Below are 26,504 nucleotides of genomic sequence, written 5' to 3'. Positions count from 1 at the left end.
TTAGAAAAGACAGGCTCAGATTCAATCCAGCTCAGATTCTGTCTAGCTGAGATTCTACCTGACCCACTTATTAATACAAGGGTTCCAAATGCTTAGGCTCCTTAAGGGTCAACCAAATACAGTGAATCTTTCATAAATTTTGTTTTTCTTTGTCTTTAAAAAACAAAAGGCTTAGAAATACCTCAAGTGTAGCAAAGGCTGCATTGGATCACTTCCCGTTGAGGTCAACATATTCTCTATCTCACCTTCTGGTGAAACTATGTGCTCTGCACCTTGACAAAGTCAGTCAGCAGCCATTTGTTGGTGCCTTGGTACTCTAACTGCAGAGCTGTGTCAAAGATGATTGGCACAAAGCTAAACCACAAAGAACCTTGCCTCCGTAGGCTAGAAGTGCTATAGAAAAGTTTCAATACTCTTGAGCATTTCAACTAGCATTCTGACACATTTTTCCTTGGACTTTCTGTGAGGAGGGCTTCCTCCCTCTCCACCCCTCAGTCACCATGGTGGTTATGGGTACATCTCAAAGAGAATATGCTTGTCTAGGCTAGCTTGAGGTCGGAACTCAAGACCCTGGCTGTCCCTTCTGTTCTGTCTTTCTTTTCAAGTCCAAGTGACCAAAGAATAATGCTGAAAGATGAATATTTCCAGGCCTGGAGAGAACCACTTAAGTTTGAAAAGTCAGGATTTCCTGAACTGGTGCATGTTTTGTTATGTTGGTTTGTTTTAGTGAACAGAGTGAGTTTAGTTGTTTTTGTTTCTTGCGATGGTGAATGGGATACCTCTACTAGGTTTAATAGAGTTAAAGCTAGAAGTGACTTTAGCAGTCATCTACAGCTTAATCCTGTCAGTTTACAAATTAAGACACTGAAGCCCAAAATTAAGTGACTTGCCCAAGGTTACATGGCTTATTATTTCCCATGGAGAGAATGGGTATCTGTAGGACATATAGACATACAAAAGGTCAGGAGAGTGCTTAGTCAGGAAAGACATTGATCTTAAGGGTAGTAGGTTTAAATTATGTTTGTGGTTGTCTAGTCGCTTTTCAGTTGAATCGGACTACTTGTAACTACTTGTAACTCCATTTGGGATTTTCTTTGCAAAGATACTGGAGTGGTTTGCCATTTCCTTCCCCAGCTCATTTTACAGATGAAGAAACTGAGACAAACAGGATTAAGTGGAGGAGGAGGAGAATAAAGGAGAGAAAGGGAAAGAGGGAGGAAGAAAGAGAAAAGAAAGAAAGTTTTATTGATGCACTTTTTTTAAAAAGCACTGTTAGTTCTCCCTCAAACTCTCCTTTATCTGAAAATATTTTGAAAATCTTCATTCTCTACTTGTAGCTTATTGTCAGTCCTCAGAAGTCATGACTGGACAATGACTGGACAATTGATCAGAGTTCCAAAGTTGTTTTTTTTAATGTTGAACTCACTGTGCCCATCATGCAAATTATTCTTCTGATTAAATCTGTCTTCTCAAATCTGACATTTCAGCATTCACCTTGTTATGATGTAATAATATTACATTAGATTCATATGCCACAATTTATTTAGCCATTTCCCAATCAATGGGTACCCAATTTCCTTTGAGTTCTTTGCTATTACAGAAGAGCTGCTATGCATATTTATGTGCCACTTGACTCCACCCATTTTTGACTTCTCCAGGCTCTTTCCACTACATCGTAGCTGCCAAGTCTTGCTTCCTCCCCATACAAAAACTTAAGGGTTCTGAGGGTAGCTTTCATTAACCACTCCAACTTTCCACAGGGGTCTGTATTCTGTGTCTTGATATCGGGAAAACTTCACAAAATCATATCCTGAAGCTTAGAATCAAGCTCCCTTTCCTTCTGACAGCACTGGGATGTATCAGTAACGACAGTGCTCAAGGTCAACCAAACTGCTATAACAAAAACAAAGAGTTCATTTTAAACATTCTGTGCAGTTATGAGGGAAGCAGCTTGTTGGCCAACCAATCAGAACAGACCAGAGAGGAAAGATGGGAGTAGTTTCAAGTTTCACCCAGGAATCCACAGTTTCAGCTGTTTATCTAACTTGCACAGACCTCTGGGGCCCATGACACTAGGCTGAAAATGAAATGATAAGCTGATTTCCCCCTGAATGTTTCCAGCTCCTCTTTTAATTTTATCACTCAGACAAATGAAGAAACTGGTGTTTACAGTTACTGGAGGAAAGAAGTCAACGTTTCCTATTTAGCCAAATGGCTGAGTGGTAAAGATTTTTGTTTTGCTTTGTTTTTTAATGATGAGAAGTCTGAGTGGGAGGGATAGGGAAAACTCCTGATGTGGTCACTTCTATGGAGGAGTTGTTACACTGGTATCATACAGTTTGAACTAGAACCTAGACCTTCTAATCCTCATCCACTATTATACCCACTGCAGCAAAAAAAAAAAAAAAAAAAAAAGGCTATATCTCCTTATTCTAGAAATAATAGCTCAGTCTTCAGTGCAGTCAGTATTGAGGAAATGTTGATTGAATTGAATCAAATAGAATCAGTTAACTGAAATGTACACACATTTATGCCTATCAGACAATTGGAACTGATAATGATGATGAAAGGCAGATCGTTTTCATGTGAACTGGAATATAGTCAGGCCTCCATCATCTTAAACTTGGGAAGCTGATTTTTTTTTAATGCAAACATAGGTCTTTATGTGAGCAGCTCAGTGGCATAGTGAATTGAGTGCCATCTTTGGATTGAAGACTCATCTTCCTGAGTTCAAATCTAGCTTCAGATACTTAATAACTATATGACCCTGGGCCAGTGACTTAACCTTGCTTGCCTCAGTTTCCTCATCTGTCAAATGAATTGGAAAAGGAAATGGCAAACCACTCCCGTGTCTTTGCCATGAAAACCCCAAATGGGGTCTTCAGACACAACTGAAAAACCCATAACAGATTTCATCTCATTGGATTCAGCCCATTGCTCTAGGTTGTGAAGATAGTTTTGGATCCTGATTCTAAGCATCTTATCATGTTAGCTATCCTTTCCAATTTTATTTTGTTTTTTGGTCTGGACATGTGATTTCAGTCAATTGAGCACTCCCAATGAGGAAGCTTTCTTTATCAGTGTGAACTGGCAATCCCATTATATTATTAGAAAGTTGCCAAGGGGCACTGAGAATTTCAGTGGCTTGCTCAGGGTCACAGAATCCATATGAATCAGAGATCAGTTTTTAGCTCAGGCCTTTATGACTTTAAGGTCAACACCTGAGTCACATGATCCTCATTTCAGCTTCATATAATTTGAAAATGTGTAAAACAAAGCTTCTATACCTTCATCTGAGTCACTGACAAAAATGTTGAACAGAAGAAGGCCAGTGACAGAGCCCTAAGTCCTTCCACTGGAGATCTTCCTTCAGGTTGATTCTTTGAATCTGGATATTCAACCAGTTCAAACTTCACCTAACTGTACTGTTATCTAGCCCATGTTTTTTCTATCTTTTCTACAACGATTGCATAACTGTTAGATGTTTTGCTAAAATCTAGATATACTATGGGAATGACATTTTCCTGATACAGCAGTCTAGTTATAATTCTATCAATGAAAGGAATATGGTTAGTAGTTTGTTCTTAATGAAACCATGCTGGCTTTCAGTGATTTGTATTTCTCTTTAAAAATGTTTATAAACAGGCCTTTTAACAATAATCTCCAAAAGTCAAATCCAGAGGCCTTCAGTTTGACAATTTTACTCCCTCTCCTTTTTTGGAAATCTGGACAACATATGCACCCTCTCTGTTCTTGCTGGACCACTCCTATTCTCCACGATACAGGGTGTTCCACAAGTCTTAGTACAGATTTAATCACTAATTGCTTTTAAAATACCCCTTGTTTCAAAGATCAGTGACACAGCTCAACCATTACATCCACTCCTTTCTCTGAGTATCCTGGGAGACATAATTCATAAAGACCTAATGACTTGAACTCACTGAAGAAATTGAGGTGCTAGCCTAGCTAGCTATCTAACCTAGGTTTCAGTTCCTTGTAAACTGGTTTGTTTTAATCCTTTTCCTTACCTTCTGAAGATTATTTACTTTGGCAGACAAAAAAAAATTATGCTTCCTCTTCCTGGACAGCTAGATGGCTCAGGATAGACTGTGGGTCTAGAGTCAGGAAGACTCATCTTTATGAATTCAGATATGAGATAAGATCTCAGATACTTCCTAGTTGTGTGACCCTGGGTAAGTCACTTAACCCTGTTTGTCTCAGTTTCTTCATCTATAAAAATGAGCTGGAGAAGGAAATGGCAAACCACTCTAGTATCTTTGTCAAAAAAAAACCCAAAACAAACCCAAATGGGATCACGAAGAGTCTGGAACAACTGTATAACAATAAAAAAAAAGTACATTATTCATTATCATCCTAGGAGTTCTACCTATATGACATCTCACATTCATTCTCTTTTAATTACTCATGTAGCCTCTATTTTGGTTCAGGCTTTCATAACCTCTTCCCTGCACAATAGCCTCATAATGAGTTTTTCTTCTTCGAATCTTTCCCCTCTCTAATCCATCCTCCAAACAAGCAACCAAACTGATATGCCTAAGATGTAGATCCAATCTTTTCAGTCCTTTCCTCAAAACTTTTCAGTGGCTCCCTATTGCCTCTAGGATAAGAGAAAACTCTTCATTCTGGTATTTAAAACCCTCAATGTGGCTCCCACCTTCCATTCTAGTCTTAATTTTATATTACTTCCCTTTCCACGCTTTTAATTTCATATTATTTCCCATTCTGCACTTTCAGTTACAATCAGACTGGTATACATATGTGAATTTTCCTGTCACCTCCATATCTTTGTACAAATGGTGACCAAAATCCAGAATGCATTTCTTCCTCCTCTCCCTGCCTTTCTCTCCTCCTAATCTGTTGCTTTCTTCAATGTGCCACAATCAGGTTTTTCCTGACCTATCCAGTTAACTCCTTCACACTCTTGATTTGGTTTTGTTCATGATCTTGTATTTATTTTCTTGTGCTTAAACTGCATCCGCTCAATAGGATATAAACAATTGTTTCAGTTTTGTCTTTGTGTTTCTAATTAAGAACCACAACTCCAACATAATCCTGCCTAGCCTACAGATTGTTACTACAGAGAATATAAGTAGATACTTATTGTATGTTTGTCAATTGGAACACTTTCTCTCTCTGCTGGCAACATAGCGTTGAAAGCCTTTTTGTTACATAAGTTGTTTCTTAGAATTCATATCCCCCTTACTCTTTTCTTGCTTTAGTGCTCCTGAAATGACACCCCGAGACTCTTCTGTATTTATCCTCAGCTACTGTACCTGCACTTGCTTCCATCTTGTATGCCTGTTTGTTTTTTAAATCTTAGTTGGTTCATGAATTCTCTGTGTAACCACATCAGGTTTTATTTTGGGGGGTGGGAGGGTGAGGAGCAGTACAGTTTTCCCTTTTCCTCCTTATTAGATTATTTCTAATTGTCTTCAGAATTTCATTCTGGAGAGCTTCCCATTCCCCTTGTGAATTCTTACAGTTCTCTCAATCTTCTTATAACTGAAGGAACTGAGGGATTGGAGGCGCAAGTGGTGATGGGAACTGAGTGAACCACACTGACTCCATCTTGTGACTCCATTCTGGAGCTAGTTCAGTTTCCTTTCTATTAAATTATGGATCTAGCATAATTTCTGTCTTGTGAGAAAACTATTCAATTGGGAGAAAACTTATTGCATTGTTTGAACTTAGTCCTGCATGGCTGGGAAGCTGGACCACTTTTACCTGTTGTTTAGAGACCCTCAACTAAGGACCTATAGGGCAGCTGTGTGATGCAGTGGATAGAGTGCTGGGCCTGGGGCAGGAAGACCTGAGTTCAAATATGGCCTCAGACTCATACTAGGTATGTGATCCTGGGCAAGTCCCTTAACCCTGTTTGTGTCAGTTTCCTCATCTGTAAAATGAGCTAGGGGGGAAATAATGACAAACCTCCAGTATCTTTGTCAAGAAAATCTCAAATGGGGTCACAAAGAGTTGGACATGACTGAAACAAATGAACAAGAACAACTAAAAACCTAAGTTATGCTGACCAGAAAGCTGGTGAGATCCTAAGATTGATACAAGGAGTTTTCTCCCAGTTGTACTTAGGTCTTTTCTGAAAACTGGCCTTGTGCTGATCAATCAGTTATTGTTTTCATGTTCCTTTGATTGTTCACAGACATTTTCGGGGAGTAGGACATCTCTTTTTCTGAATTCAGGGAATTGTAACTATTCACTCTCCTTCTTCCAGTTTGGAAAATCCCTGATCTTTCTTCTAATTAGGTATCAGATCACCTGATGTTGTATTGTTTCCTTTTAATTAGTTGGCCTTGTTTGATTATTTTTAATGTATAAAAATCTATCTCCTCTTGTATTTGGAGTCTGGTGCCAAAGCTGAAGAAGGCTACTGGTAATTGACATGCATTGCTTAATCAATGAGCTTCTGTTCAGAAGCTCAAGTCTTTGTTTCCTCAGTCATTTCATCTTTCACCTGCCATGACTCTAAAAGACTCTGTTTATACTTAATGCCGACACACTCTTATTTATAAAATATGTCCCAGAGATTTTAAAGGAACCCAATTCAGAGCACTTCTTGCCATGGTTTGGGGGACTCTGATTTTGAGATTTTTATTATTGGAAAAGTATGGTTTCCTGGCAGCAAGCTATATAGACCGTTTATGCTTTTGGTAATTCATAAGCCTTTTGCACATTGTTGACTCCATCCAATAATTCAGAAACACATGCCAGCTCTACTAGACCTAAGCTAGTCTTTCCTTAAGAAGTTTTATAGGCCACTGAAGAGATGATGACATTTTTAATACTTGTGTGACATAAATCATTGCCCAATACAAGTGGGCAAATGTCTGTTTGCAAGATTTTGCAAACCTTAGCAAGCTTGTTATCTGTCATACTCCAGAACCAAGGAGACACCAAAAGGTTAAGTGACTTACTGAAATGCTAGTTAGTGGCAGATCCAGAACTAAAACCCAGGTCTCTTAACTCCTATTCTTAACTTCATTATATCACTGTGATTGGGGCCTTTCCCATCAGGGGAATTTGGGAGAGTAAAAAGTCTGCAATTCACAATGATCTTTCCTCCAAACTCAAACAGGGCTAACTGTTTCTACCAAGATTGACATTTAACATATACTATTCGTCAAAGAAGCTCCTGGGGGCTGGGGGGGAGAGATGCCTTGTCTTACACTTCTCATTACTCACAGCATAGAATCATAGATTTGATTCATTCACCACCTGGTTGGACATCTTAGGGCTTCATCATGCTCCAGGAACCTCTTAATTCTGCAAGACCACATCAACCCTAGAACTCACAACCCATCTGTATCCTCTGCCCTTTAGGGCCCCTCTGATTGGAGGGCAGACTGGAGAGTTGAGTGGAGTGACACCCAGGTCAGTCATCTCTTTATTTCCCTCTCTGGTTGCACTCCTTGAGATTTCTCTGTCATATCCCTGTACCAGATAGATCCTTTGCCTCCCCTTCCTGCTTTCTTTTGAGTTTTGGTTTCCCCCAATAAATTGTAGAGCATCTAGATGAGACAGTGGATACTGTGCTGGACTTAGAGTCAGGAAGACACTGCTCTTCCTGATATCAAATCTGGTCTCAGACACTTACTGGCTGTGTTTTATTGGTATAACCCTGGGCAAGTCATTTAAGCCTGTTAGTCTCAGTTTTTTCATCTGTAAAATGAGCTGGGGAAGGAAAAGACAAATCACTCCAGTCAGTATTTTTGCCAAGAAAACCCCAAATGGGGTTTTAAAGATTTGGATATGACCAAACAACAGTGTTAGCTTGTAAGATCCTTAAGAGAAAGAAGAGTCTTTCTTTTTTCAGGTTTGTATTCCCACTGCTTAGCACAGTGCCTGTAGCATAATAGACACTTAATAAACATGTATTGACTTAATAAAGTCTAAAGGATCCTTAGAGTCCCATTTCAAATCTAGAGTTGGGAAACTTGAGGCTTTATTATGATGAAATTATTGCCCAGATAGTGGGCAGCAGAACCCAGATTTGAAACCAGGACTTCTAACTCCAAATCCCATACTCTTTCTGTTTTTATCAGGGGCTCAGTAAATATTTGTTGGTTGCATGATTTTTTTTCTGTGTCAAACTCCCATTGGCACAAAGATCAATATTTTGGCAATAGAGTTTAATGCTGGATCAAAGCCCAGATGCAACTAACTGGACATGTGATGAAGGAGGAAGTGCTGAGCTTTACTAAACACAGGTCACACACTCTGGCCTGCAAATTAATGATTGTTTTTAGCCTGACCATAGGAGTAGTTCTTGGCCTTGTTCTTTGCTTCTCTTATCAGTGCTGGAAAATAAGCTGAAATTGAAACTTTTTCAAACTCCTGACCAAATAATCCCTGCCCACAGCATATTTTCTGACAAACAAAAAAGGAAAATTACATAAACTAACCATTAAGCATTTTTTCCCCTTACGATCAGAGACTTTAGAGATGGAATGAACCCAACCCATTTGATCCAATGCTGGCATTTTACAGATAGAGAAAGTGAGGCCAAGAAGAGAAAAGTGCCTTGGACAAGGCCACATAATGAGAGGCAAGGCTTCTTGCCTCTTCAAACAGTGAGTGAGGGGCAAAGGGAAGGGGAGAGTTTGGAACTAAAAATAAAATTGAATTAAAAAAAGAGGCAGAGTCTTCAGGTCTGGCCACCAAACCCAGCACCCTGTCCATGGTACCATCTTATATCCTTAAGAAAATCAAGGATATTCTAAATAGGGGTGGGGAAGCTATGCTTTGAGGCCACAGGTTGCCCACACCAAGTAAGACATACCAGGACCCATGCAAACAGAATTTTTATAAAAATTAAAATTAAAATATGACACCAAAGCATTGATGTTACATTTTTCTTGATTAAAAGTACAAGACAATTTGAGGAAGATTTATCTCAATTCAATTCAATAAACATTCCACTAGTCCAGTCTTTGTTAGACTACTTCTCATCATATAGGGTAATGAATTTCAGCTGACAACTGGAAAATCTTGGGAACACAGGGAAATTCCTCACCTCCACCTTTAAGCTCCCTCTAAGGTTCAGTTCATGTGCCACTTGCTGTAAGGAGCTTTTCCTGGTTCCCCTAGTTGTTAATGTTACCCCCTCTCATAACTTTGCATTTATTTTGTGTGTGTTTTATTTTTGTTTATCTATGTGCATAAAGTTCTTTGAGGATAGAAACTATTTAATTTTCATCTCTATATCCCCAGTCTTTCCATTCACCACAACACATAGTCATCCCCTCAGTTACCTCTTATTACCTCTTATTTGAACTTCTGTAATAGCCTTCTCATTGGTCTCTGAACTTCCAGTCTCTCCCTGCTTCCATCTGTCACAGAATGCCAAAATAATCTTCCTAAGGCATAATAATAGCTAACACTTATATAGCACTTACTATATGGTAGGCGTGTGTTAAGCACTTTACAAATATTATCTCATTTTATCCTCCCAACAACCCTGGGAGACAGATGCTAAGTCTATCTGACCATATTACTGTTCTGCTCAAAAACCATCTCTATCTCTCTGTCTCTCTCTCTCTCTGTCTCTCTCTCTCTCTGTCTCTCTGTCTCTCTCTCTCTCTCTCTTTATATATATATATGTATATGTATATGTAATTTGATCCAATGTTCTCATTTTACAGACAGAGAAAGTGAGATCAAAGGAGTAAAGTGACTTGGAAAAGGCCATATAGTGAGAGGCATAGCTTCTTGCCTTCTTGGAACAGTGAGTGACATAGACGTAGATATAGATATCCAAATACCTATAGGACAAAATGAAATTCTTACAGATGGTCAGCTCAGGTGGCATATTACTATCATTGAGATAACAAAAGAACAAAAGGGAGACCTCCAGCATGTTAGATCATCCATGGAAGACTTATGAGCAGACATGGGCAAGAATTTCATAGGATGAGAAGGCATAGAAACTTTGCCATTTTTATCATAGATCCATCAAAATAGTAAAGTTAAGTGTATATGTAAAATGGAGAGGAGGGTTTGGGAAAAGATTAATGGGAGAGAGAAAGAATGTGGAGATGGAGCCCAGTGCCTGATGACAAGGAAGCTGTGTTGATTCCCTTTCTCCATATTTTTGCACATAGGTCTGAAAGTTGGACTTTAAATCAGCATTCCCCACTCAAACCTAAATGACAGAGATCTCACCTTTCTCGATTCTTTCATAATACTTTGAGTTCTTTTACATTCCCCCTCAGATCATAGTTACTTGCATATTTTCTTATCCTTGACTTGTTAAATCATAAGCTCTTTGAGGACAACTCTTTTTGAATTTACATTCCCAGTGTCTGGTATGTATGCTTTGTACACAATAGGTATTAATATGAGATAATATTTGTAAAATGTTTTTTCAGACCTTAAAGCAATATACATATACATATATATGTATATATGTATGTATATGTATATACATATACATGTATGCCAGCTATTATTTATTTTCATTGTTAAAAAGCATCTGTTGAATAAATGACTAAATCCATGTGACAAAGTTAATGTTATTTTTTATTAATATAGTTCATTAATGTTAATAACCAAAGCCCATATATATTGTGCTTTAAAGTTTTCCAAGGGTTTCATAGCTTATGAATTTGGCACACAGCCCTGTGAGAGAGGTACTGCTGGTATTATGATCTGGATATGGCAGATGGAGAAAGTGAGGTTTAAACGGGTTAAGTCATTTGCCCATGATCTAAGGACCATCCTGTACTTGCAGATGCTTAATAGTCTTGTTATCCTCCAAATATACACAGAATTTGAACCTGAATCTAAATGGGTTGGCTTGTTTGCTTTTTGTTATTATAAAAATTGTTGTCGTATTTAATTCCTATTATCTAGTTTTCTAGTTCATCAGGAGTACAGAAACAGAAACCCACTTAGACAATATAATTTGGGGGGGGGGAGGTTAGGAATGGTTGAACAAACCTGTTCCTTAATTCCCCCCCATACTACATATAATAGATATAAAATGCCCAAATGGCAGTTTAGGGGGCAGTTGGCAGGATCAGGAAGGCTTCACATAGAAAGCAGTTATTGAGCTGAATCTTGTAGGAAATCAGAGATTTTGAAAGAGAGAGAGACAGAGAGAGAAAGAGAGAGAGAGAGAGAGAGAGAGAGAGAGAGAGAACAAAATTAGGAGCAATGGATGGAAACTTCAAAGGAATGGACTTTGATTCAATATTCTAAGAAATTTCATGATAGTTATAACAGCTCAAAATGGAATGGATCCATTGACTATCTTTCCTTTTACTGGTCGTCGTGGAATTTCTCTTGGTACTTGATGTTTCTGTGCTCCAGGATAGTCTACCATCAATACAGCCTACTCACCCTCAAATATTCATTCTCAGTGCCTGCTCTCCTCCCACTGTATATATGAAGTGCCTACAACACACACATGTGCATGCACGCGCACACACATATTACTTCCTTAGTGCTGAGTCTGGGACATATATATCTTGTTAAATGGAAGAATGAAATGAAAATTGGGAGTAATCCATTCATATCTTATAAAAGCAGTATAAAGTGTTCACACTAAGTTTCTCCTTTTTTGAAATTTGAAGCTCCTCTATGATCTAGTTTTCTCTAGGGCAAAGTATCTTTTAATTACCAAGAATGTGCTGCTCTTTCTTATATAAAAATGATACTACTGACAGACTAGATACCATGCACAGCTTAATTCTTCAATAACTACTTCCTCAAACAGTTCACCAAATAAAGGAATGAGGTCACATAAAATGTTTATCTGTACACAAAGAACAGTTCCTCATGTGCCAAGTCCATTTGTTCCCATGATCCTATTGTAACACTGATTTAGATAAAGTAGGATTGAGAAAGAAGGAACAGAGAGAACATTGCTAAAAAAAACATTGCTAAATCTTGGGCAAGAAAGTAAAGATCTCTATGATCATGGATGGTGGGGTTTTTCTTAATCATTGCTCTGCATTTAAGGACATAAGAAGAAAGAAAAACAGATAGAAAAGTGAACAGAAAATTAGAAAGATGGTATTTGACAATTAGATTTTGATTTTTTGACTGTGATTTAAAATATTAGAATGAAAGAAGATGGAATGTACCTAACAGGGGTTGGTAAGATAACATTTGCCTAGAATCTTGCAAATCTTATCAATGAATGAAAAGATGGGGAGAGAAACTATTAGATACTATAGACTTATCATAATGAAGGAACACTCACCATAAATCATAGGACAGAAAATCCTATTAGGACTCAATATTAATACCCTTTTTTTAAAAAAAGTTTGAATATAAAAACCAGGAGTCAAGATGATGGACCAGCACAAAGTATAATGGACCAGCAGAAAGTATGATGATACCCAACATGCTCCCACCTCCAAACAAGCAAAAAACTTCTAAACAGATCAAGAAAATGCACCAGACTAAATCCAGATGAGGAAATTCAAGGAAAAGTCACAATGGATCATTTTTCTTTTCTTTTTTCTTTATTTATTTTTAGTTTTCAACTTCCACTTTTATAAGATTTTGAGTTTTAAATTTTCTCCCCCTGCCCAAAACAGCATGCAATCTGGTATAAGACATACCCGTACAATCATATTAAACATATTTCCACATTAGTTATGTTGTAAAGAAGAATTAGAACCAAAAGGAAAAACCACAAGAATGAAAAAAAAAAGGAAAAATAGTATGCTTTGATCTGCATTCAGATTCCATAGTTCTTTCTCTGGATGTGAATAGCATTTTCCATCATGCGTCTTTTGGAATTGTCTTAGATCATTGCATTGCTGAGAAAAAAGCTAAATCATTCATAGCTGATCATCATATAATGCTGCCATTACTGTGTAACACTAATGTTTTCCTGGTTCTACTTACTTCACTCAGCATCGGTTCATGCAAGTCTTTCCAGGCTTTCTGAAGTCTGTCTACTGATCATTTCTTCTGGAACAATAGTATTCCATTACATGCATATACCACAACTTGTTCAGCCATTCCCCAATTGATGGGCATCCCCCCAATTTCCCAATTCTTGTCCACCGCTAAAAGAGCTGCTACAAATATTTTTGCACATGTGGATCTTTTTCACAATAGGTCGTTTTTTCCAGCTCAGATATACATAGAGAGACAGAGTGGATACTGAGATAGGGTCTGGCCATGGTAGAATTCCAGCCCTCAGGAACTGAAAAAGGACTGAGGCTGTGCACTAGGGTAAAGAGAGGTCCCAGATACATTCCAGAGCATCTCAACCATGTTCAGGATGCAAGAACAGGTATCAACAGTCAGCTTTGTCACTCAACACTCAAGTTCCTTGTTACACATCTAGGTTGGATCGAATGAAGAGGGAACCTATGCCCAGGAGTAACATTCTGACTTCTAGCCCTGCAGAGGAGTAACCAGGGCAAGAATCACAGATCAAAGCAAAGCTAGCAGTTCTGTCACTCTGAACCAGCAGAGTTTTCCATTTCACTGATGGTGGCTGATAGAAGCAATTTCCTGAAAGTCCAGGGGAGGAAAGCACCAAGGAAGCACAGTAGGGATCACACATGATTCAGCAAAGAGCGGAGATCTTGGAATACAATATTCCAGAAGACAAATGATATATAAACTTAAAATCAAGAATAACCTACCTAGCAAAACTGAGCATAATCAACTGTGTATGAAACAAGTAACTTCAAGTATTCATGATGAAAACATCAGAACTACACAAAACCTTTGAAGTACAAACAGGAGTCAAGACAAACATAAAAGGTGAACATAAACAAACATGTGGAACTAAAAGATAAGGAGTTGATACATGTGTCACCTCTGAACACTATTATCATTAGGGGCCTTAAAGGGAATCTAATTAGAAAGTTTGGGATGGGTTCTGTTATGCCTTAATGATATTAAGAGCATAGAAAGAGAAGGGAAGAGTAATATAATGGGCAGGGGGTTGGGAAGAAGGGGAAGGTTAGGGGAAATTACCTCACGTAATTGATGTACAGAAGTAGAAGTCTATACAAACAAAAAGCAAAGGTCAGGAGGAGGAGATAGCATTTGAATTTCACTTTTATCTGGACCGATCAAAGGAGAAACACACAGGTATATACGTTTGGGCATAGAAATACATTTCCCTCAACAAGGAAACAGGAAAAGGAGAGAACAGAAAAAGGAGTATAGATTAAGGGAAGCAGCCATTCCAAGCAAAACAAAGAGTAAGGATATACAAAAATATTTGTAATTCTTTTTGCAGTGACAAAAAAACTGGAAACTGACAGGGTATCCATTAATTGGGGAATGGCCAAGCAAGTTAAGGTATATAAATGTGATAGAATACTATTGTGCTATAAGAAATGGTGAAGGCAATGATTTCAGAGAAACTTGAGAAGAGCTAGATTAATTGTTGCAGAGTAAAATGAGCAGACTCAAGAGAACAATTTCTATAGAGAAAACAGTATTTCAAAGTCAATGTTGAAAGACTTACAAACTCTGATCCACATAATGATCAACACTGTTCCAGAGAACTAATGATAAAACATTCTACCCATTTTGTCTTAGGCAAAAGACTCAGAGTGCAAAATGAGCTATTTTTTTTAACACAGTTGATGTGCAAATTTATTCTGTTTGACTACAGATGTTTGCAGCTGAGGGTTTTGTTTTTCTTTCTTTCTCAGTGAGGTGTGGGGGAGAGAAGAGAGGGGAAGTAATCAAGAGAACTTTTTTGGTTGATTGTAAAAATAATTTAAAAAATAATATATTTTATATATTTGTATATAGATATAAAATATCTATTTACCAAAAAAATGGCTAACATGCAAGATAAATTAAAGGTCCTAATGCAAGGAGGCAAATTCACTTCACTAGTACCATTAAGACTTAAGAAGATGGGATCCATGGACACTATGTTTCATAGAAAAGAAGCAGAATTGGCAAAAGAGGGTAGGGGTAAAGTAGTATGATCAAGCTGCTATGCAATGAACTCTAGTGTTTCTTTATTATTCCTGAGAGTGAAGATAAAATCCTGTGTTTTTAAAGCCCTCCATAACCTGGATTGTATCTACCTTTCCAAGTCCTCTTGCACCTTATTGCCCTCCATGTACTCTGCAATACAGTGACACTGACCTCTTTACTCTTCCCCAAACGCAGCACTCCAATACTAAGCCCAGGTGTATTACAGCCTTAAAGGGTAAGAACTGGGAAATATGGTCACTGAACTCTTATCAAATATCTTCAAAAGGCTGAGGAGAATGGGAAAGGTAGTTTAGTAATGGAAAAGATGAAAAAAAGGTAACAGAATGGAGGGCACAAACAATAGACATGGCTCAGCGCCCCACAGTCTCTGCTGAGGCTACGTGATCCCAGTAGAGTAGTAGGTTCCATATTCTAGTTTGCTGTTCTCAGCACAATAGCAGCCCTGCTTCCTCTTTCTGGCTTATAGCTGGCCTCATTCCTGAACTTTCTCAGAATGGCACCAGCAGTCTTCATTAATCACTCATATGTCTCATGAGTAGTGTACCCCAGACTGGCCTCCTTGACCTTACTGGTCATCCTATGCAGAAGGGAGAAGGTTTGCCTCAACTCATATTATCTTGTTGGTAATATTCTCCTGTCAGTTAAAAAATATTATCAGCCTCTGCATATCACCTTGGTTATATACATATAGTCTACAGGTGTGGATTTAGAAATATTGTAAAACATCCAGACTAATGTTACATGCAAAGTAAAATTATACAAAGGTTTCCCACAGGCATGCGTTATCCAACACTAATGAGTCACACACAGCTGAGTCACTAGCAGCTCACACCAGAATCATAGATCACATGAAGGCACACATTGGACATTACCCAATAGAATTATATATAATAGATCTTATGAATATTGTGTACTCTCAGTCCCTAAAGGTGATAGGAGGTATTGCACTAGCAAGTTGGGTTCATCCTTCGTTTTCATTTGGGCTAAATGCCTGGTGCTCTCACTTATCACCCCTGAGTGTTTGACCACAGTATGGCCAATGGCCACGTGCTCTAGATATGGATGCTCTGATCTGTTGTCCCTTCTGAACCCTTGGTCCTTCCCCATTCTCTGTGGCAGAGCCTTGGTCTTCAGGCTCATTGGCTTGTATCACCAATCACAGGAAAAGGGAATTCCTAGATTAAATAGAATTGTCTCTAGTCCCAAGGTTGTCTAGGCTCCGTAAGTGGCCTCTGTTCTCTTAGTGCTTCTAAAGTTGTGACCTCATTTGAGGTTTTCCTCTGCAGCTGGGTGGCACAGTGGATAGAGCACCAGACTGGGAATCAGGAAAACTCATCTTCCTGAGTTCAAATCTGGCCTCAGACACTTCTTAGCTATGTGACCCTGGGCAAATCACTTAACCCTGTTTGCCTCAATTTCCTCTTCTACAGAATGAACTGGAGAAAGAAGTAACAAAACACTCCAGCGTCTTTGCCAAGAAAACCCCAGATGGAGTCACAAAGAATCAGACGCAACCAAAACAACTGAACATTAACAACAATGGCACATCCAGTTGAAATTGTTCAATAGGTAGTTTGTGATGTAGGACTATAAGAGAGACTAGGGCTACATATATATATGTATGTATGTATGTATGTATATATGTACTATATATGTGTGCATGTGTATCTAACTATATCTATATATCTAGGAATCCATCTGCTTGGAGATGATCATTAAATACATGGGAGCTTACAAGGTGACCATGTGACCCATGTACCCATACCAGTTTTCCTCAGCAGAACTGGTTCATTCATTGACTGCTATAGAGGATAGGGTACTTAAGCTCAGAGTTAGGAATATCTAGATCCAGACTCTGCCTCAGATACTTACCAGCTGTGTGACCCTAGGCAAATCACTTAACCTCTCAGTACTTCAGTTTCCCCATCTGTAAAATGATGGCCACTCAGTTATCTTGTGTTTCTAAGTTCATGAGCCATTGAGTAGGATACAGTTGGTCTCAATCAATGAGATTACAGAAAGATTGGCTAGATATGGATGTACCAGGAATCAGTGTCCATCTTCTTCCGGATATACATCATCACTGGGAAATTCAACCAATTAACAAATAACTAGGTATTGTGTTGGACTCTGAATATACAAAGATAAAGAATGAGACCATACCTGTTTGCAAGGAGTTTACATTCTAATTCAAACATACTATGACATAACCCCAATATGAGTAGCCTTATTCAGTCTACAGAGGCCCAGCATCTTTATAGAAAGCACAGAAGTAAAAATTTCAGGTTTTCTTTATAAAAATAATTGGAATACAATTAGTAATAGTAGTAGTGATAGCCAGCATTTATTGGAGCTTTAGGGTTTACAAAACATTATATAAATATTATCTCATTTGATCCTCACAACAGCCCTGGGAGATAACTGCTATTACTGTTCCCATTTAATAACTGAGAAAACTGAGGTCAGGCCATGGAGAGCTTTAGGTGCCAAACTGAGGACTTTATATTTAATTCCACTATTGCTTCAAATATTACTCCTAATCTGAGTAAATGACCATCCTTCTCATTGGTCCCAGGACTCCACACTTCTCAAAATCCTAAGGTTGCTCCCAATCTTAGATATGGTCACCTCAGGATGCTCGTTTGCCTATGATCATGAAACAACAAACAAAAGAGGCAGAGGCAAAATCCAGGCTTAGACATCCCTTCATTGCCATGGCAACATGGACGCAGGAGAGAGGGGCCAGGGATTCAGGCAAGTGAGAGAGGCTTGGCCAGTGAGCCAGGAAGGGCACACAGCCACAATAGTGTGAGGAAGTAGAGGCTTCTGCAACAATTCCTCTCAAAAACTCTGTCCTTTCCCCTCTGCCTCCCATCCCCCTGACACCCCAGACCAGATGTGAGAGAAAACATCAGAGGCAGTCATTCCCTTTAAGATCCCTGGAGTGACTCAGTGGCCAGTTCTTTCTGAAGTCTCTTCCTTTTTTAATCCTTTCGCACTTTACTTCCCACCATGAATGCTATAATCCAGTTATACACTGGCCTCCTTGCTGTTTCTCACATTCAATTATCTGTTTCCCACCTCTGAATCTTTGCACTAGCTGACCCCCATTCCTGGAATGCTATCCTCCCTCACCTTTGCCTCTTGGTTTCTCTGGCTTCCTTCAAGATTCAGTTCAAACATTCCCTCAGCTTTCCCCTCTGAGATCTATCTTGTATGTACCTGGTTATAGCCAGGTCTCATTAGTGAAAATAATGAATCCTGTGAAGTGGTCTAGTTATATATATTAAAATTCATAGTATATGAAGTAATGATTATGTAAAGTATTATAACTGGTTCCGGACAGTTGGCAATAATGGAAATATGCAGTGTGAATTTGAATAATGTGTTAGTGGTGAGAATTAGGATTTAACTGTATTTGCATGTTGTCTCCTCTACTAGGATTTGAACTCCTTGAAGTCAGGAGTTGGTTTTACTTTTCTTTATATCCTTAGCACTTAATATAGTGACTGGAATATAGCAAGGACTTAAAATGTTTCTTGACTGGCTAACTACTCATGAGAAAACTGAACCACAGGAAGGATTAGTTGTCCTTGGGCACATAGATAATAGGTATCACTTGTGCCAGAAACCTTGAACACTCCAACACTTAGCACAGTCTGGCAGATATTTAAAAAATGCTAGTTAACTGATTCCCCAAAATCAGATATCCAGGATAAGTTCCCCAGATGTAAGCCATGTATCAGACCCTGATCTCTGGCACAAGGAAGCTGGCCCAGTTTCAGGAACCTATCTCTAATAATAATCTCAATGGCTTGTGCTTCCACCTCTGGTCTCCCCTCAGAACTTCAGAATTTGTCTCTTGTCTCTCAAAGGGCTCTTAGCACTTAGGCTTACAAAAACATTAAACATAAAATCAGGTTTATTCAAAATAATAATCACACACAAGAAGAACTCACACCTGAGCACTTAACAAAAGTGGTATTGGGTCCCAATGACCATTTGTCTCCCCAAAGCTTCAGTTCGTATTGCTTGTCAATTTCACCACTTATCAAATTCCTATCTTGAAAATGGAATCAAAATCCCTGTGGTCGTAGCAGCATCTGTATCTGGAGCTTGTTCCCTCTCTCTAATGAATCTGTTTGGTTCCATTGGGATCCAGCAGCGGCTTCGACCTGGTCTATATCTCTCAGCACACCACTGATAATCAGATACAGCTTCTTCACGTTAGTATGTGCCTGGCCATGCTCTTACGCTCTTAGCGTGATAGTTATCTGTACTTATCCCCAATGGTCTACCTGAGAAAACTCCTCTGGATTCTTCTCTAATCTGTACCTTGGCTCCAAATCCTGTGGTAGACATATGCCTGCTCCAGGTGGATATATAAGCAAAGATAATTTTGAAACTATCACAAACCTCTCCCTCAACCACCTAGTATCTGCTCAATACCTAAGATCTTTTTTTAATGGGAAGCTAATAAGTTGGGCTTTAACTGGCACATTTTAACTTAAAATAATTTTTTTTCTTTCTTAAAAAGGTGGAATAAATTATCATACCAAAGATGGCAGACCCAGCATGTATACCATGAGACTAAATTTCACTCGTCTAAACAGACTTCTCTAACCAAGGCTCCTTCAGGCCTCACCGCAAAACTATAGCTCTCTAGTTGTCATACCAGGTCTTTCTCACCTCAGGAAATTTCTTTTTCTGTACATACTCAGTCGTGGCAGGGTCAAAATACTTGGCATAGCCTTCATTGAGGCTGTAGATCTTCCCTTTCTTTTTGATTTTGACATCTTTATCCACCAAGATAAACTCACCAAGAGCCTAAAAAGGAAAAAGAGACACTAAGAAACAGAATCCAATAAAATGGTCAGAAAATAGGTTCTGAATTTGGCATCAGTGAATGGATTTCAAGGACTCATGAACTTGCAAGGAAAAAAATACCATTATTTTCACTAAATTCTAACTGAAATTCAACATTTCCTTCCAATATCATTTTTAAAAATGCAGTTCTGGCAAGGAGTCCACAACCTTCACTGGACAACCAAAGAATTCCATCACACATACATACATACACACACACACACACACACACACACACACACACACAATTAAGAAACTTTGCTCTCATAGAAGGTCCCAGGAGCATGACCAGAGTAGTTCTGGATTTAAGCCCATAATTTTTCTCTAGTCCCCTAGATTAGCATCCCCACTAGCATAGCATCACTTGCCTTCCATAATGATGGATCCACACTAGCAAAAGCATCATAGTATATATAAGAAATGGATGACACTAAACATCTTGAAGATGATTTTCATTCACCAAGTGACAGATGCAGAGACAAAACTCAGTCTTCCTAAGTCTAATCATCTTGTGGGAGTGTGGCTTCTATGCGAAAAGTTTTTGTGAACTTCCTACAAAGAGTACTTGTTTTTAAGGAATAATTTATAGTAAATATGGATGAACTCTTTTATCATTGGATTTCCTTCTTTTCCCTTGTCTTAGAAGAAACCTATATATGTACCATTTAATGCTTTTAAAAAAAAATTAGAACCAAGACTATGGGTTCTTGTCTTGTAACCTATAAAGAAATAGTTATTTGGAAATTTTTATTTTCCCTTTCTTCCCCTACTCCCCTGATCCTGCAGCTTGAGCTATTTTGTGATACAAACTGTGCCATCTATTGGCCATTTAATAAATTAGTTTCAGGGGAAAAAATGATCTGTTTAAAGCCTACATAAGATAGTTCATAGCAAAGACACTGCCTACCTGACAGTTTCTACCTGCATTCAGAACATGAAGTAGTTCACAAAGCTAAAAGGATGCCAGGTCACATGCCTCGCCTCCCCATTCACATGTCCCGTGAATCATATATAGCTTATCTATGGACTCGTTACTCATCACATAGGCTCCTGTGTATAAGAAGGGAGTTGTCTAAGTTCATTTGTCTGACTCTCTCAAAGTTTCTGGCAGATTTTTTTAAGAGGAGTGTAGGTGTTCTGGGTTGTTTTTCTTACAGGGAGGTCTGACTTGATTATGCACTTTCATAGCACTTGGATAGTTGCACATTTGAGCTTCCAGATTATCTTCTGAGCAGAACAGCAGTGTTGTTGAGTAAGAGAACTAGACTCATTGGGTCTTAGCCCCTCCCTCTACTACTCATTAACTCTGTGTCCTCAGGCAAATAAATCTCAGCCTCTCTGAGTCTTGCCTATAAAATATGGATAATAATATCTGTACTAGTTATGTCACAAGGTGGTGAGGAAAGGGATACAAATGCTAAATGGTACCCATGTTCCTAGAGCAAAGCTTGGTACCCCCCAGTGGACTAGGGTTGTGTACCTTAGCAAAAATTCATAATTATGTACCTTTTGGCAAGCTATAAATGAGTTTTTTGGTGCATATTGAAGAAACTGTATTAGATGATGACTATTAGGTCTCCCTGGCTCCTATCTAGATCTTGATACAAGATTTTTTGGATTTTTCTCAATCCCTCCTAAAGATGTTTCAGGTAAAGACAAAATTAGTAGTTTAGCATGGTGATGTAAAAATATCCTGAATAATGATAGAGCTTGATTATAATTCTTCCTGTTACTCCACCATCTTGACTCCTGATTCTACTCTGCATTTCTGTTAGCTGACCCCCAGGCCTGGATGACTCTCCCTCCTTACCTCTGTCTCCTAGATTTCCTGGCTTTCTTCAAGATTCAGCTAAAATCCTAATTTAATCCTAAAATCCTAATCCAAAATTCAGCTAAATTCAGCTTCTACAAGAAGCCTTTTCTAATCTCTCTTAGTACCAATGTTTCCTCTAAGATTATTTCCTACTTATCTGTCTATATCTTGCTTGTACATAGCTGTTTTCAACTTCACTCTCTCACTTAACTGTGAGCGCCCCGCAGGGACTGGATTTTTATTTTCTTTCTTTATATTCTCAGTACCTAGCACAATGTTTGGCACACAGTAGGTGGCTCAGTGGATAGAGTGCTGGACCTAGAGTCAGGAAGATCAGGGTTTCAAATCCACCCAGACATTTACTAGCTGGGTGACCCTGGGCAAGTCACACAACTCTGTTTGCCTCGGTTTCCTCATCTGTAAAATGAGCTGGAAAAGGAAATGGCAAATCATCCCAGTATCTTTCCCAAGAAAACTCCAAATGGGTTCATGAAGAGTTGGATACAACAGAAAGTGACTAAACAACTAACAGTGCTTCATAAATGTTTCTTCCTTCTCAAACACCCCCTACAGCCAATTAGTTGCCAGGTTTTACTGATTCTGCCTCCTCAACCTCTCTCACATCTATTCTTTTTATTCACACCACAACCAACCTGATTCAAGTCCTCATCAGCTTTTGCCTAGACCAGGGTGGAGAACCTGTGGCCTCAAGGTCATATGTGGCCCTCTAGGTCCTCAAGTGCCACCCTTTGACTGAATCCAAATTTAAATTGCCTCCAGGCTATAGGTTCCCCACCCCTTGCCTAGTCTACTGCAAATATTTTCTAATTGGATTCTCTGAATCCAGTATTACTCCCATTTAATCTAATCTACCTATTCTAAGCATAGGACCATGAGAAACATTGCTATTTCTTAAAAATCCATCTACTATGGCAAATGAAGCAAAGAATATACCTCTATATCTAGAGCAGCCAAATCAATATTCCTAGAGCACAATTCTGTGCTCCATGTTTCACACCACAGTACAAGAAGTTTCAATGGCTCCCCATTGTCTTTAGGATACAATACAGGGTCTCCTTGTTTTTATTGTTCAGTCATATCTGATTTGTTGACCCCTTGAACCATAGCATACCAGGCCCTTCTATCCTCCACTCTATCTCAAAATCTGTCCATGTTCATGTTCATTGCTTTTGCTTCCCTGACACTTGTCTATTCAACTCATCCTCTGCCATCCCCTTTTCCTTTTGCCTTCAGTCTTTCCCAACATCCTTGTGTTGACCTTGGTCTTTTCCAAAGAGTTCTGTCCTCTCATTATGTGACCAAAGTATTTGAACTCCAGCTTCAGTATTTGTCCTTCCAATGAATAGTCAAAGTTAATTTCTCTAAATATTGACTGAATGTCTCTTACTTAGCATTTAAAGTACTTCACAAAGGCTGATTCCAGCCTTTTTTTTCCAGAATAAATTCGATATTCCTTCACATTCTCTAAGTTCCATCAGACTGATCTGCCAGGAGTTTCCTGGGCAAAACATTCCACTGGTCATTTTGAGGCCTTTAGACAGGCTATTTCTCATACCTGGAACATTCCCCCTATTCGCTTTCTCCTCTCAGAGCCTATAGTGCCCTTCATGGTTCATCTCAAGTGCTGTGTCCCACAAGAGGCCTTCACCAACTCCTCCATTTGTTACTACTACTGAAAATCACTTCATATTTACTTTCTAGATTTTTCGTACTGGCTTATCTATGTACATGTTACTTTCCTCATGTAAGCACCTTGAGGGAAAAGACTATTTCACATTTTTGTATTTGCATCTCCAGAACAAGGACAGCATCCACAGAATCTTGCACCATGCCTGTCTCATGGTAAGTCTTCAATAAATGTTTATTGAATTGAACTTGCAAAATTTTCACCTGAGACAAAGATAGAGGGGAATGTGTGGGTGAATGAAGTTTTCCCTGAGATACTGCAAGATTTCTATCTTGCTGAAAGTGTGTCTGGGGGAAGAGGGGGCCTGAGGCCAGGGTGTGTGGAGCTAGGGTTGGGGGGAAGTGTTGAGAAATACATTAAAACTGCCAGAGGTAGAGATGAGCAGGATGACAAAATTTATAAGCATCCCCAAGACAAGACAGGTCTACCACTGCTGAGGGTGGAGCTGAACAAGGAAGCTATAGGCGCCAGTGGATGAGGCCCTAGACAGGCAAGACTCAGTAGGGAAGGGAGTAGAGAACATATCGCCACGTCTAGATTTCAGAGATTGGCAGAGGAGACAAGGAAGACAGGATGAGGAAAAAAGATAATGGATAAACAGGCTCTGCCATAATGCTGTTCACAGGTGGGAGAGTAAGCAAATCTCAAAAAGTGCTTTCAGTACCCTGAGTTACTTATCCTGGTGCATCTGCCTCACCCTAGTTATAACTCTAATCTGCACAAAAAAGTAGATGAGACATGGATAAAATGACACCCACAGGGTCCAACATGAAGAGGTCCACTCCTTGTCCGGTGGAAAGAGCTACCAGGGTAGCACTGCCATAGAGAGCGTAGCCAGCAGCCACAATATTGCACCCTGGCTGAAGGGCATCCTTTTCTGAAGGCTCATCATCTGTGGTCTGGGAAAAAGAAGACAGAAAATATGTGGATTATGTTTTATTTTAAATAGAAAGCAAATAACCTTTCCTCAAATAAGTCTGTTAGCCTAGAAATGCATCCAATAAATGAATATGAAATAAAAAAACAATAAAACACAATAAATGAAGTTTTCGGAAATTCAGAATCATCTTGAGATGACCAGTCCTGAATATCACTTATTAGCAGGCATTTGCAGCTGAGTCCTGTCCCAGAAATCCCATCAGACCACAAATCTCCTACCCCTTTGAGAACAGTATCTTGTGGCTACCTCATGATCTTTGAGATCATTCTTGTGTCTACCTCAACTGCTATTCTGTATATCTCTCGAAGAGAAAGTTTTCATTGGAAACAACACATGAAATCTTGAAGCAAAAGGGTCAAGAAAAAAGAAAGGAGAATGTGGAACTAATGAGTAAGTAATAGAGGCAGCCCAAAGGAGCCTTTAAAGCAGAGGACTCAATCAGGTCTACAACAATACTCACCTCAACCAGATTAAAATGTAATTGAGAAATCCGTAACACAATAAATAAAAATAAGATAGAAAACTGGTAATATTAATATGTAGTTTTCTGAGTTGGTGGTATTAAACTCAAATAGAAGCAGATAAGGATCCCTGTGGGTCATATATTGACTTAGTTTTAAAATGTGATATCTATGGTTTTTTGTATTTTTGTTTATTTTTGGCAAATATTTCCCAATTACATTTTAATCTGATTCAGGTTGAGAGTGTTGTTGACTCTGGTAATGTAAAATGTAATGTAAAAATCTCTTGCAGGTGCTGCTTGGGCCACGTGTGTTTGACATCTCTGTTTTAAGTTTCCCTCCCAGCCCAATGTCTTTATTTTTCTTTGCCTTATTAAAGGAGTCATCCCTTGACTACTCTTAAACAGGCCTATTCAATGAGTGGGCATTACCTCACCTTAAGTGAGTACCAGAATAGAACTTGGCCTAAAGGGGCCAAGCTCTCCCAGTGCATCCTGGGTCATCTCCAGTCATCCTGATGAATATCTGGTCACTGGGTTCAGATGGCTCTGGAGGAGAGGTGAGGCTGGTGACCTGCACAGCCCTCCCTCACTCAAAACAAAGTCAAGTGCAAATCAAGTCATTATTTCTCTGAGGGCATGTTCTTCTTCGGCAAGGAAGGACAAACACACACACACACACTTAGGGCCCACATGTACACTCATTTCTCTTGTAATTTCTTTTAGTTTTCACATAAATTTTGAGACATGATTGTCTACGTGAAATCAAATTTTTTGTCTAATGTAATGTAGCCTCTTCCTTTTTGCATTGGCATTATTTTCATCTGAAGGATTATTCCATTTGTCCATTTGGTGAAAAGCTCTTTAACTCTTGGTAATATGCACGACAGCACATCAGATCCATAAGCAAGTATGGAATGAGGACACAATGGCTTGTTAAAGCCCTTGACTTGTTCAGTCATTTCAATGGTGCACAACTCTTTGTAACCCCATTTGGGGTTTCCTTGGCAAAGATACCAGAATGGTTTGCCATTTCCTTCTCCAATTCATTTTATAGATGAGGAACTGAGGCAAACAGTTAAGTAATTTGCCCTGGGTCACACAGCTAGCAAGTGTCAGAAGCCAAATTTGAACACAGAAAGAGCAGTCTTCCTGACTTGAGGCCCGACCCTCTATTTACTGCACTATCTAACTGCCCCCGAACCCTTAACTAGCTCACATTAAATGTGACCTGGTATCATTTTTGAAATTTATGCTCAGTTAAATTTTACATAAACCACAACCTAACTGTATTCTATCACGGCTTACTCTGCTATTGAATTGGGCAAACTATGTTCTCCATGTACCTTTCAAATTTCAAACACTCTCCCTGTCTGGCAGAAAATTCTAGAGATGACTTATGGCAATGGAAGCAGATTAAAATATTTAAAAAAGTAAAACATATGCATATTCTTTAAAGTATGAAAGATAACCCTGTTATAACACAGTTTGTAAATGGGTTGAACTCTGTCCCCTAAAACAATACTTAGAGTAAAATAACAGAATTTGCTCCTTGCATTTAAGTAATGCTTTATTATTTGTCAGGACTCTTGTATATAGCATAATCCATATAAGGTCAGTAGTATCCTACTGTACCTATCGGTACAGATAGCCCCATCTGACAGATTTGAGATAGTATAGTGTAGCAATGGGAGGAGAGAGAGTTTATCTGTTAGTGAGGAGGGCGATTTTCCCTTCCTTCTGGTGG

The 26,504-nt window shown here is 38.9% G+C and overlaps 1 protein-coding gene across 2 annotated transcripts in view; it reads right to left on the bottom strand.

Moving 5' to 3' along the window:
- Window positions 1–26,504, bottom strand: part of LOC140496761 (fructose-1,6-bisphosphatase isozyme 2) — a 48,772-nt gene that overhangs the window by 7,920 nt on the left and 14,348 nt on the right. For both annotated transcript variants that reach the window (XM_072596930.1, XM_072596931.1), the window contains 2 exons: window positions 24,116–24,256; window positions 19,660–19,797 (listed from right to left, as the gene is read on the bottom strand). In XM_072596930.1, coding sequence (XP_072453031.1) covers window positions 19,660–19,797; window positions 24,116–24,256 — 279 coding nt within the window. The remainder of the gene's footprint in view (window positions 1–19,659; window positions 19,798–24,115; window positions 24,257–26,504) is intronic.

This window comes from Notamacropus eugenii, chromosome 3 (assembly GCF_028372415.1).
Source record: "Notamacropus eugenii isolate mMacEug1 chromosome 3, mMacEug1.pri_v2, whole genome shotgun sequence".
NCBI classification, from domain to species: Eukaryota; Metazoa; Chordata; class Mammalia; order Diprotodontia; family Macropodidae; genus Notamacropus; species Notamacropus eugenii.
This window is presented reverse-complemented; position numbering and strand designations above follow the sequence as displayed.